The sequence below is a fragment of the Silurus meridionalis genome, chromosome 25 (assembly GCF_014805685.1).
Source record: "Silurus meridionalis isolate SWU-2019-XX chromosome 25, ASM1480568v1, whole genome shotgun sequence".
Taxonomy (NCBI): domain Eukaryota; kingdom Metazoa; phylum Chordata; class Actinopteri; order Siluriformes; family Siluridae; genus Silurus; species Silurus meridionalis.
In genome coordinates, this window is record NC_060908.1 from 758,483 (window position 1) to 770,000 (window position 11,518).

At 42.3% G+C, this 11,518-nt stretch overlaps 2 protein-coding genes across 2 annotated transcripts in view; one reads left to right on the top strand and one right to left on the bottom strand.

Moving 5' to 3' along the window:
• Positions 1-322: 322 nt before the first annotated feature.
• LOC124379458 (proteasome subunit beta type-6-like) lies at positions 323-1,780 on the bottom strand. The gene is made up of 3 exons (XM_046839824.1): positions 1,623-1,780; positions 562-629; positions 323-476 (listed from the first exon to the last, which is right to left on the bottom strand). The coding sequence occupies exons 1-3, from the start codon at positions 1,719-1,721 to the stop codon at positions 323-325; spliced, it is 321 nt and encodes a 106-aa protein (XP_046695780.1). The 5' UTR covers positions 1,722-1,780.
• An 8,350-nt stretch (positions 1,781-10,130) lies between these two features.
• Positions 10,131-11,518, top strand: part of LOC124379380 (voltage-gated potassium channel subunit beta-3) — a 22,450-nt gene continuing 21,062 nt past the window's right edge. The window contains 2 exon segments of the mRNA XM_046839702.1: positions 10,131-10,945; positions 10,947-11,136. Of these exon segments, the coding sequence (XP_046695658.1) occupies positions 10,842-10,945; positions 10,947-11,136 (294 nt within the window). The 5' untranslated portion in view covers positions 10,131-10,841.

The window sequence follows — 11,518 nt, forward strand, 5'->3', positions numbered from 1 at the left end:
TAGTGAACTTGTTTTTGAATATGACGTCATTTGGGTTACGGCTACAGCCATTGGGCTGCACATTGGGCTCATCAACTGCTTCAGGAAGAAACTTTGGATTTGTTTTTGTTTTTAAAGAAAAAAATAAAAATACAACAAATGGAATGAAATGTGATTTTTATTAGATTCGACTTCATTTCAAATTTCAAATCAAATAATTGTGAGAGTGTGAAATTGTTGATTTAATGAGATTTGATTATAATCCTGTGATTTGGAGATAATTATAAATAAAAATGGCAGGATGATGAATGAGTGTGAAGGGTGTAGGGTGTATGCGTTGGTATCAAAACGTTTCGAGACTAGTTTTGTGAAAGCTCAACTGGTAGCTGACGGCATCTGCGATGGCCTGAGTGTCGGCCGCAGATCCCGAGCGGCAGCAGAAGATACGGTCGTGGATCGGGGTGAGTTTATCAGTCACTCGGTTTGCAATGTAGGCTCTGTAACCATACACACACACACACACACACTCATTAGACGGTACACGCACAAGCAACAACGGTTTTCCTCAAAGCCTTTTCATACCCAGTGGTGGTACGAGAGTCTGCTCCGATCACCACACCGCCATCAAACTCCACCGCCATGATGGTGGTCTGGAAAGAGAAACATTTTATACCAATTAATCACAGATTCTCTTCTAATATCTTTAATTACAGTCGATCCTTTAATTAGAGTTCACTATTTTGTTCCTCTAAAATCTGGGGTTTTTTTATTTAGTATAAAACTTTTTTCCATAAATATTAGTTTTATCTGAATACAGTACTTCATTGATTCCAGAGAGAAATTGTTTGTTTGCAGTTGCTCACAGTAAAAGATTTTTTAATTATATTTTAATGTAAATAAACATTAAGTGAATGAAATGTGTAAGAGCATGACTTGAAATTAACATTTCATTAAATTTTGTATATAATAATTGTGCAACTCACACGGAGTGTAAATAAAAATACATTTCCTACATCTGTTTAAACATTAAATGAGTCGTGCATGTGAGTCGACTCCCCATAAATAGCTAAAGGAGTCGATTTCAATATTCGACTCCCAATATACATTTAAAGGAGTCGGTTTAAAGAGTCGACTCCTCATACATCCAATGGAATCGGTTTAAAGAGTCGAATCTGCAGCGATACCTTTTCCTTACCAAAAGGATTTTTATAAGGTTAATGCTGTTACTAAAGTCTTACCTTTGAGTTCTAGCATGTTTAAACCTTAAACACAGTTATAAAAGTGTATATATAAGCAATATAATAATTAATACAATTAAATTAACCCTACAATCAGCCGTGCACACACACACACACACACACACACACACGCACACAAAGTCGCATTTATACAGTAATTAACGCACCAAAATATGTTTTAGATCCGAAACGCAGAAATAAAGCCTATTATTGACTAAAAATATAATACGTCTGTATTTTATTTCGTGTTTAATAACTAGACCCGATGCTCTGTTGTTAGCCGGTTAGCATAAATCTGCCATCTCATACTCATGAAGCTGTAGATAAAATATGACAATCCGCAGCCATTATTATGTTTATTTTCTAAACAGAATAATAATAAAACACGTATTATTTATCTCTCACCCCTGTGCTGACTTCTTGCCTTTGCCATTCCGGCACCAGATCATTTTGAGTAGAATAAAGAGTCTCCCCGCGCCGGCTCGCTGTAATACACGCCGCCATCTTAGCTCACTAACCGCCTGCGTCCCAAGCAGCGTCTTAGTCCCTACATATGCGCACTACATCCACTAACCAAACAGAGCCGATATACACTATATAGTGAACTTGTTTTTGAATATGACGTCATTTGGGTTACGGCTACAGCCATTGGGCTGCACATTGGGCTCATCAACTGCTTCAGGAAGAAACTTTGGATTTGTTTTTGTTTTTAAAGAAAAAAATAAAAATACAACAAATGGAATGAAATGTGATTTTTATTAGATTCGACTTCATTTCAAATTTCAAATCAAATAATTGTGAGAGTGTGAAATTGTTGATTTAATGAGATTTGATTATAATCCTGTGATTTGGAGATAATTATAAATAAAAATGGCAGGATGATGAATGAGTGTGAAGGGTGTAGGGTGTATGCGTTGGTATCAAAACGTTTCGAGACTAGTTTTGTAACACGACAACAGATGGCAGCAAAAGACTGCACACACAGTCACAGGGAGCACCGACCAAAAGACATCGTGCTGTGAACATCTGGTGCAGTTCTGACCACGTGTGCACCCTGAGCTCCTGCAGACTTCGCCCTGTTCCTGTTCCTGAAGATGAAGATCAGTCTCAACAGTCACCGTTTTGACACCTTTTTCGGAGAATCTCAGAAGATGCTCGACACGCTTCGAAAGAAGACTTCCAGAACGCGTTTCAGAAGAACGCTAGGAGGCGCTGTAATACTGTGCAAGTGGACGTATTTTGAAGGTGATCGTGTGGACATGTAGAATAATAAAGTATTTTACTGTACAGAGCGAATCTGCAAACTTTTTGGTGCCACCTCGTATATTTCTAGTAACATTTTCTTGTTTCAATCTTTTTTTTGTTTTGTTTTGTTTTCAGTCTCTAATTCATAATCAAAATTCATTCTGATGCCAATTAAAGACTTTTTTTTTAGGATTTTTCCACTGTATTATTTTGTATATAATATCAGACTAAAGTGCATAAGGAAACGAAAAATGCTAAATTGGTGTGAAAAAGGAGTAAATAAAAGATAAACCCGTGATAATTGGACTGGTGTAGAAGCGAGGAATCTTTTGGGGGGGATTTAAAGAGCACTTTGTTGGGAAAGTGATTTTGTCAGAAACAAATTGCTCCTGCAGGATGACACGACATCGACTCAACCCCAGAAACTCGCTGAGATCACTGAGAAGTGTGTACTTCAGTGGCATAGATCTGAGAGAGAGAGAGAGAGAGAGAGAGAGAGAGAGAGATGGATTGGTTTGTCTCAAGCCTCAGAGGTGTCTATGAGATGGTTGTTGTCGCTTTGTTGTTTGGTTTGTTGTTGTTGGTTTCCAGTGGTTGTGTTTATTCTTGTGTTATCTGCAGTAGTTGAGTTTATTCCAGTTGTTGTTTCTATTTCAGTGGTTTCCAGTGGTTGTGTTTGTTAGTTGTGTTGAGTTATGAGCATCATGTTTATATTTAACTCTGCAGAACAAGTACAGACTGATATCTGACTCTGCTGCTGTTAATACCAAGAGAGAAAACACAGCAAAGTCAGCACCAGACACACACACACACACACACACACACACACACACACACACACACACACACACACACACACTGGCCCACTTCCTTTGCCACATTGCAGTGCCGGAGGGAGAGGGCTTTCTGGGAGACAACAAAAGAGTATGTGTGTGTGTGTGTGTGTGTGTGTGTGTGTGCATTATCCTTCCATGCGAGCGCCTCTGTGCACACCTGTGAAAACACACACACAAACACAGATGCACACACACACACGTTTGTGTTCTCTAAGTGCACCAAGATAAAATTGATTGCTCATGTACTCACAGTCACGGCTCAGCAAAACACACACACACACACACACACACACACACACACACACACACACACACACACATATTCTATTTCCAAGTGGCAAAAATCTTTCCTATTACTCTAAAGCCAAGTACTGGATTTGGCTGGAGGCCCCTGTCTGTCTGTCTGTCTGTCTGTCTGTCTGTCTCTCTGTCTATTTGTCTGTCTGTCTGTCTGTCTGTCTGTCTGTCTGTCTCTGTCTATTTGTCTGTCTGTCTGTCTCTCTGTCTATTTGTCTGTCTGTCTGTCTGTCGGTTGGTCTGTCTGTCAGATAATTTTTTTCTTTACATCTCTCTCTCTCTCTCTTACACGTCTTCATTTTTCTCTTCTTTTATATAAGAAAGTAATGCATTTTTCAAATGAATGTAAATAAAATAAATGTTTGTATGTAATATTCCTGACCACAGTACAGTTGTGATTATTTACACCAAACTGTGGAAAATAAGCAGCTTATTTGTGAGAGAAAGAGGCGTGGCCGGTCTGTTCCTGTTTCAGGGGCGTGGCCTCAGTATGTCTGTTCCAGTGGCCTCTTTAATAAACATAATATAGTGTTGTTTCATGGCTTTTTTCAGTACAAGGCTAAGAACACGCAGTGAGGATATTACTTCTGTATCTGAAGATTTGGATGAAGGGATGGGATGGAAGGGTGTTGACAAATAGATGAAGGAGGGAAACTAGTCCTTTTTTATCCTTTCATCCAGGGTGTGTGATTAATCTGACCCAGTGGAAGCTGTTGCAGGAGCATTAGTGTGTGTGTGTGTGTGTGTGTGTGTGTGTGTGTTTCTCCAAACAGCATTAACACAAATCCCACTCTGTCCCTTGTTCCATAAGATAGAGAGAGATAAAGAGAGATAGAGAGAGATAGAGAGAGAATGAGAGATAAAGAGAGATAGAGAGAGAGAATGCGATAATGAGAGAAAGAAAGGGATTTAATCAGTTGGGGAACTGGTTTTGAATAAAGCCGTCACAGAGCGTTGATCCAGGACACGTTCCCTGAGCATGGCGTTTGGTATAAATATGTAATTATACCTGTTAGAGCGCCTCCTTCTGGCAGTTTTTTCCATGCGATTTGAGGATAGAAGTTCTAGAACAATCTCTCAACCTAGTTTCTGTTCCCCTACACCATGTTCTCCAACCTCCAGTGGCGGAGGGACGTTCTCTGTGGAAGACCTGTACATGTTTGAGAAGAAGGACAAGTCCTTTTCAGGATGACGCCAGGGCCATCTAGCAAGCATCCAATAACATCAGCATTTTCAGGTCACTAGTCAGAGCTCACAGACTCTTCATCTGCTTCACGATGACTGACAGAGAAGAAGCTGATTTGATCGCTGCTACACATTTACAGACTTTTCAGAAAAAACTGGACACTGTAAGAAAAAGTCACCAAAACAGTTGTAAAACTTTTTCATGAAGCGTTTGTACTTTTGTGTTTTATTTCCTGCACAAAAACACACAATTTACCTTCATTTCAAATTCCCAGGAAAACTGCACTGAAACAATACACAAAACCCCGGGGTGATGTGAGGAGGTGAATATCGATGCTCCTGCTGGAGATGATGTATGTGGAGGTGTGTGTGTGTGTGTGTGTTTCTGCTGGAGATGATGTATGTGGAGGTGTGTGTGTGTGTGTGTGTGTGTGTGTGTGTGTGTGTGTGTGTGTGTTTCTGCTGGAGATGATGTATGTGGAGGTGCAGTTGTGGCTCCAGTGAAAGGAGACGTGTTGAATTGTGATTCATTCTGACTGTATGAGATCCTGTGTGTGATGCAGCTCTGATCTACTGCACTTTCTCAGCAGTGTGTGTGTGTGTTCAGCAGTGTGTGTGTGTTCAGTGGTGTGTGTGTGTGTGTGTGTGTGTTCAGTAGTGTGTGTTTAGTAATGTGTGTGTGTTCAGTAGTGTGTGTGTTCAGTAATATGTGTGTTTTCAGTAGTGTGTGTGTTCAGCAGTGTGTGTGTGTGTGTGTGTGTGTTCAGTACACTCAGTCAGTTTTGTGTATTTTTTATGACACACTCAGCACTACGACTCCCGTGAGGCTTCACGCTTTCTGTAGGTGAAGCTTTCTACCACGGTTGCCATGGGAACTGCAGGCTCTACTCCCGACATGAGCTTGTAGTGCCCTCACATAGCCTGAGTGACGTGTGTGTGTGTGTGTGTGTGTGTGTGTGTGTGTGTGTGTGTGTGTGTGTGTGTGAAGGCACGTCCTGCATGACTTCGCTTATTTCTGGTGAAAAGAAATGAGAATGAAAGTTTCTATCACTCTGAAACTCAGGACAGGAGGTAAAAGCCGTCCACTCAGCAGAAATATGCTAATGATTAGCCTATCAGCTAGCTACCTGCACGCAGGATCTTTTTAGCTCACACTATGAAAATAAGTCAGATATTCAAGCTAGCTAACCTTCTCATTAGCCGTGTCTCCATAACTTTGCCACGAACGATATCAATCCTTCACTACAACATTTTTATTCTCTAAAAATGTTCTGTCTAACACATCCAAACTTTTTTTTATTTTGAAGACTTTAACCTTCCAAGGAACCCTAGAGGAACATCTGAGGAGCATGTACAGTTATTTCTATTTTATAGTGTTTAGGATAGAGACCACACTTGAGGTTCTGTGAGTGGGTGACATTATGTCGAGGAACATGAAGGTATTCTGGGGTTTTGGGATGAAGGTGTTTGAGGAAATTAGATCAGATGAACAGATGATGACTGAAACAGATGATAGTTTTACGGAACTGACTGATGTTTTTTTGTTGCTGATCTGTTATTTAGTATGCAGTGGATTATCTTGAATGATGCGCATAAAGAAGATGAATAGAAGAGAAAGGAGATGAGAGAGAAGACGAGGAAGAGGATGAGGGAGAGGATGAAAGAGAGGATGAAGGAGAGGAGGAGAGAGAGAGAAGGAGCACGAGGATGAGGGAGAGGAGGAGAGATAGAAAGAGAGAGAGGATGAAGGCTGATTTATGGCGGATCCATGGAAGAAATATAGAAGACTTAAATTGAGTGTGTGGGAGGACGAGAGAGAGAGAGAGAGAGAGAGAGAGAGAGAGAATGACAGCACAGAAGGAAAAGTGAGGATGAGAGAATTAGTGGTGTGTGTGTGTGTGTGTGTGTGTGTGTGTGTGTGTGTGTGTTGCTAACTGTTCCAGTTCTAAGTGCCATCTGTAGATCCATATAAAAATCATCCACACTACACTAATGAGTTTATCATTCTTATGTTTCTGTGTGTGTGTGTGTGTGTGTGTGTGTGTGTGTGTGTGTGTGTTTTCACGTGGAAGCACTTAAAAGCCTCCTTTCCCGCGAGACAAATCCGTTTCCTGAGTTTCTGCTGTCATGAAGACAATTTTCATTAATAATTGAGATGCAGTGACATGCGGTGACCACTAGAGGCGTGCCAAAGAACCACACTGACTTCTATATTGTTGTTGATTTTTCTTTCTTTCTATTTTACGGTAAATTTCAGCAGTTTTATTTGACTGTTCCTCTGTTCATCATCCCCTTCTAAGAAAAATGTAATTTTTATTTATTTCATACATAAGTCTAACTATTACTGTATTTCACCACTTTTCTCTGCTCGCTACAATTTAATTGATGGTCATCAGCCTGCAGCGTAACATTACAGTAAATAAGTGTCTTCTAAATGTTTTGAAGCTTCAGATTGAATTTTAAAGCTTTTCTTTTTTAATGTGTTTTGGTTTGAACTACAAGTGCGTTGATCTAAAATTGATAAATGTTTAGATTGTTTATCGATTTATTTTTAGTGCTATAATCTAAATCCCAAACTTACAAAATAAAATCTAAATGTTCAGAAATGTGTTGAGATCAGTCTTCAAGCTCCAGTGCAAAGCTACAGAAAAAATATTATAAATAATTTTGCCTGATCAACTCTGAAGTAAAGGGAACAATGAGTATGTTTTTTTCTGAAATTGGAACAAAACATCTCGTTTTTTTGTCCTTCACTAAATCTTACTTTTCATGAGATCTTGTGTGGACCTACTTTTACCATTTCCTGACAATTAGTTCTCAATGAGATCTTAATTATGGCCTTAGTAGGACATTCCTTACAGGCAAATACGTGGACACACACACACACACACACACACACACACACACACACACACACGCACAGAAGTAAATTAGGTTGGATGAAGCTTGTTCCATAATTCTCAATGCTCCTACACATTTACAGACACCCGCATTCAGAGCGACTTACATTTATTTCATTCATACAACTGAGCAGCTATGGGGTTAAGGGCCTTGCTCAGGGGCCCAGCAGTGGCAGCTTGGTGCTGCTGGGACTTTAACTCATGACCTTCAGATTCAAAGTCCAAGGCCTTAACACCAAGCTGCCACATCTCCTGGTCACCTGATAAACATCAGCAGATCTGCACCTGTTTCAGACATGATTATTTTGTAGACGTCATTTTGTTATACTTCGAGGATGATACCAGGAGCAACATCATGGAGGAGAAACAACCACAATCTGGTGCTTAAGATCAGGCAACCTCTGTCCTGGAATCTCACCTCCACGAGCTTCTGTTTGAGCATGTGTGTGAGCCAGAACACTCTACATCACACACACACACGCACGCACGCACACACACACACACACACACACACACACACACACACACACACACACACCAAACATTCCACAACTTATTTACAACTGAGTGTGTAAGGCAAAGTGAAAAGTGTGGGAGATCAGGAGTGGAAAAAAGGCAGAAACCAGACAGAGAAAGAGAGAGAGAGAGAGAGAGAGAGAGAGAGAGAGAGAGAGAGAAGAAGATAAGTAGAGAGAGTCAGAAAAAGATTGAGAGAAAATTCTAGACACTTCTTTCACTACCAGATTGAACTCTCTGTGTGTGTGACTGATTGTGTGTATAAGTGTGTGTGTGTGTGTGTGTGTGTGTGTGTGTGTGTGTGTGTGTGTGTGTGTGTGTGTGTGTGTGTGTGTGTGTGTGTGTGTGTGTGTGTGTGTGTGTATGTGTGTGTACTAAAACCTCTGGTATTAAATAGAAAGCAAAATGCATTCGAAATTATATATTTTTTTCTGATTTATCTCTTGTATACCTCTCTCTCTCTCTCTCTCTCTCTCTCTCTCTCTCTCTCTCTCTCTCTCTCTTTACTGCATAGAAAAGCAGTTCTTTCATTGGCCGGATCTCCAGCGCACGCTCTCTCTGATTGGCTGCTGTAGATCTCTGATTCCTCCTGCGCGCAGATGAACGCATCTGTTTTCTGTGAAATGTGGAACTTACGTCTGATTTACGCGGGAGATTCACTTTACACCACGCCCCTGCTGAGTTCTGGATCCTGATTGGTCCGAAAGTGTTGATTAATTCTCCAAACTGCATCTCTGACCATAGGGCAGGTTTATAATAACGCGCTCGCGCTGATTATCGTTTCTATAGTAACTGCTCGTTTACAGGGACGTAAAAAAAAATCTCACGTTTTGCGTAAAGTTTATTAAGAAATGTGTCTGTTATATAAATGTCTAAATCCCTTTCTGAAAGGAGTCTCCAGTGTCAGTGATGGGAACAGAGTTTACGCTTCTTTGTAATGTAACTATTAATGGATAAAAATGATGAGCTGTTTTCTTTAATGCAAAGGTTGTGATGGTTGAGTTGTTGATTGTCGAAAAACAAGTAGAGTGTGTGTGTGTGTGTGTGTGTGTGTGTGTGTGTGTGTGTGTGTGTGTGTGTGTGTGTGTTTAAATCCTAACTTCTGACGAATCATCTGAAGTCCACGTGAGTTATTGATCTTCTATTGATTTGTACTTGATAAATCTATTTAAGTGGACAGCGTGCGCCATAATCTTCTAAAGATAACGGTAATTGTGTGTGTGTGTGTGTGTGTGTGTGTGTGTGTGTGTGTGTGTGTGTGTGTGAAAGAGCATGAGTAATCATGATGAAAATGATCATGTTATCCTTCATCACATGTATTAAATGGATTTATTGTAATTATTATATTGCTGTGGTTCTGCAGGTTCTCATTCCGCTTCTGGTTTTTAACAGTTTTTTTAACGATGTGATGCGAATAATTAGTAGATGCACCACAGTGTTGTCTTTAAAAAAGTGAACAATATTTGATATGTTGATTGGTTTCTTCTTGCTGAACTGTTCCTCACGCGCGTTCTCGGTTATGGAGATGAACATCACTAATGTTCTGTGGGGACAAAAGTTTGTTGACACCTGACCGAATTACTGACATGTGCTTCTTTATTCCACATTTAGTCGCCAAGAGCTCTACTCTTCTGGGAAGATGTTCCACTAGATTCTGTGGAGATTTGTGGAGATTCAGTCTGCTGCTCACTCCAACCCCATTAAACAGAAAACATCTTTAAAAAGAGCAAAATTATTGCATCTGGTTTCAGATTTGTTTGTATATTAAAAAGAGGGGGATGAAGAAACTAAGAGAAAAAAAATGATTGAGGAAAAACAGAGAAATAATGCATTATTCATTTATTTATTTTAATTAATTGTTTCGACGGGGGCGGGGCGTTCTATCTCCGTCACCATGGCAATCGGGGCTCGCGGTAAACGCGGTGCGCGCCGGTTAGTCGCGCGGGGGGTCACCCGGACTGTCGCGCGGGAGCGGTTCTTCCACCGGAGCGCGCGAGTCCGTGCATATGCGGGAGAGAGAGCGAGAGAGAGAGAGAGAGAGAGAGAGAGAGAGAGAGAGACGGGACACCGGAGCGCGTGGAGTCACTCTGCTCGCGTCTGTTCGGCGGAGGTGGCGCGCGAGAACCGGCTCTGAGAAGGTCTTACGCGCTCGTGCACATCCATTTCTTGGATTATAATAATAAGACGAAGAGGAGAAGAAGAAGAAGAGGAGACAGAGGGGAAAAACCTCGGAAAAGTGTCGCGTCGCGTCGGCGGCTCTGTTGCGCATTATAATCCAGTACGGGGGCACGCGCGGTGGGGATCCTCGACCGGGAGCGCGCGTGAAAGAAAAAAAGAAAAAGAAATGAAAATGCGCGAGGTGAAGGAGCGCGAGGCACCGGGGCAAAGCGGCGGCACGGGGACCGAGTGACCAGGCCACAGCCGAGTCCCGGGCACGCGCGTGACTGAATTCTGCACAGCTGGAACGTGGACATTTCTGACACAAGCGCGCGCGCTCACGCACTAACACGCGCGCCCGCATCACTGCAGAAACACGAAACGCGGACGGGGCGAGACGGACTCGCAGCCGCGCACACAGACACACGCGCGCACGCACGGTTCCACCGGGTTCCTCCGAGTAACGTGTAACGCGAACGGCGCTCAGGATGCAGGTTTCCTTCGCGTGCACGGAGCACAACCTGAAAAGCAGGAGCGAAGACCGTCTGTGCGGACTGCGCGCGGCCCCTCCACCAGGGGGCAGTAGCGGAGGCGGGGGTGGGACGGGGTGGTGGAGGTGGAGGTGGAGGCGGGGGCGTGGAGCGAAGCAGCGTACAGGTCAGTAATGGAAACTACGCGTCGCACAACGTCAAAATCCGCGACGTTACGGGGTCACGGGTGACTCAAGGCCACGCCCACATGAAGGAGGCCTTTGGCCGACACAGCAATATGAAGTACAGGTGAGTCGAAATGGGCGGGGCTTAGATGCACAGGTGTGTTTGGGGTGGGGCTTAACCGGACAAGTATGGGTAGATGTGCGTGTGTGTGTTTGTTTGTGAGTTATACACAAGTGCTTTATGTTGTATACACACACACACACACACACACACACACACACACACACACACACACACACACAGACACACGCACTTGATCATGGAAGCTCCACCTCTTTTTGCATTTGAAGCTTCCATGATCAGGTGTGTGGGAGCAGTATAAAGTGTGTGTGGGTGTGTATGGGGGGATTATTATTGAATGAGTTTGGGTGTGGTTTCTGTGTGTGTGTCTGTGTGTGTGTATATGTGTGTGTGTGTGTGTGTGTGTGTGTGTGTGTGTGTGTGTGTGT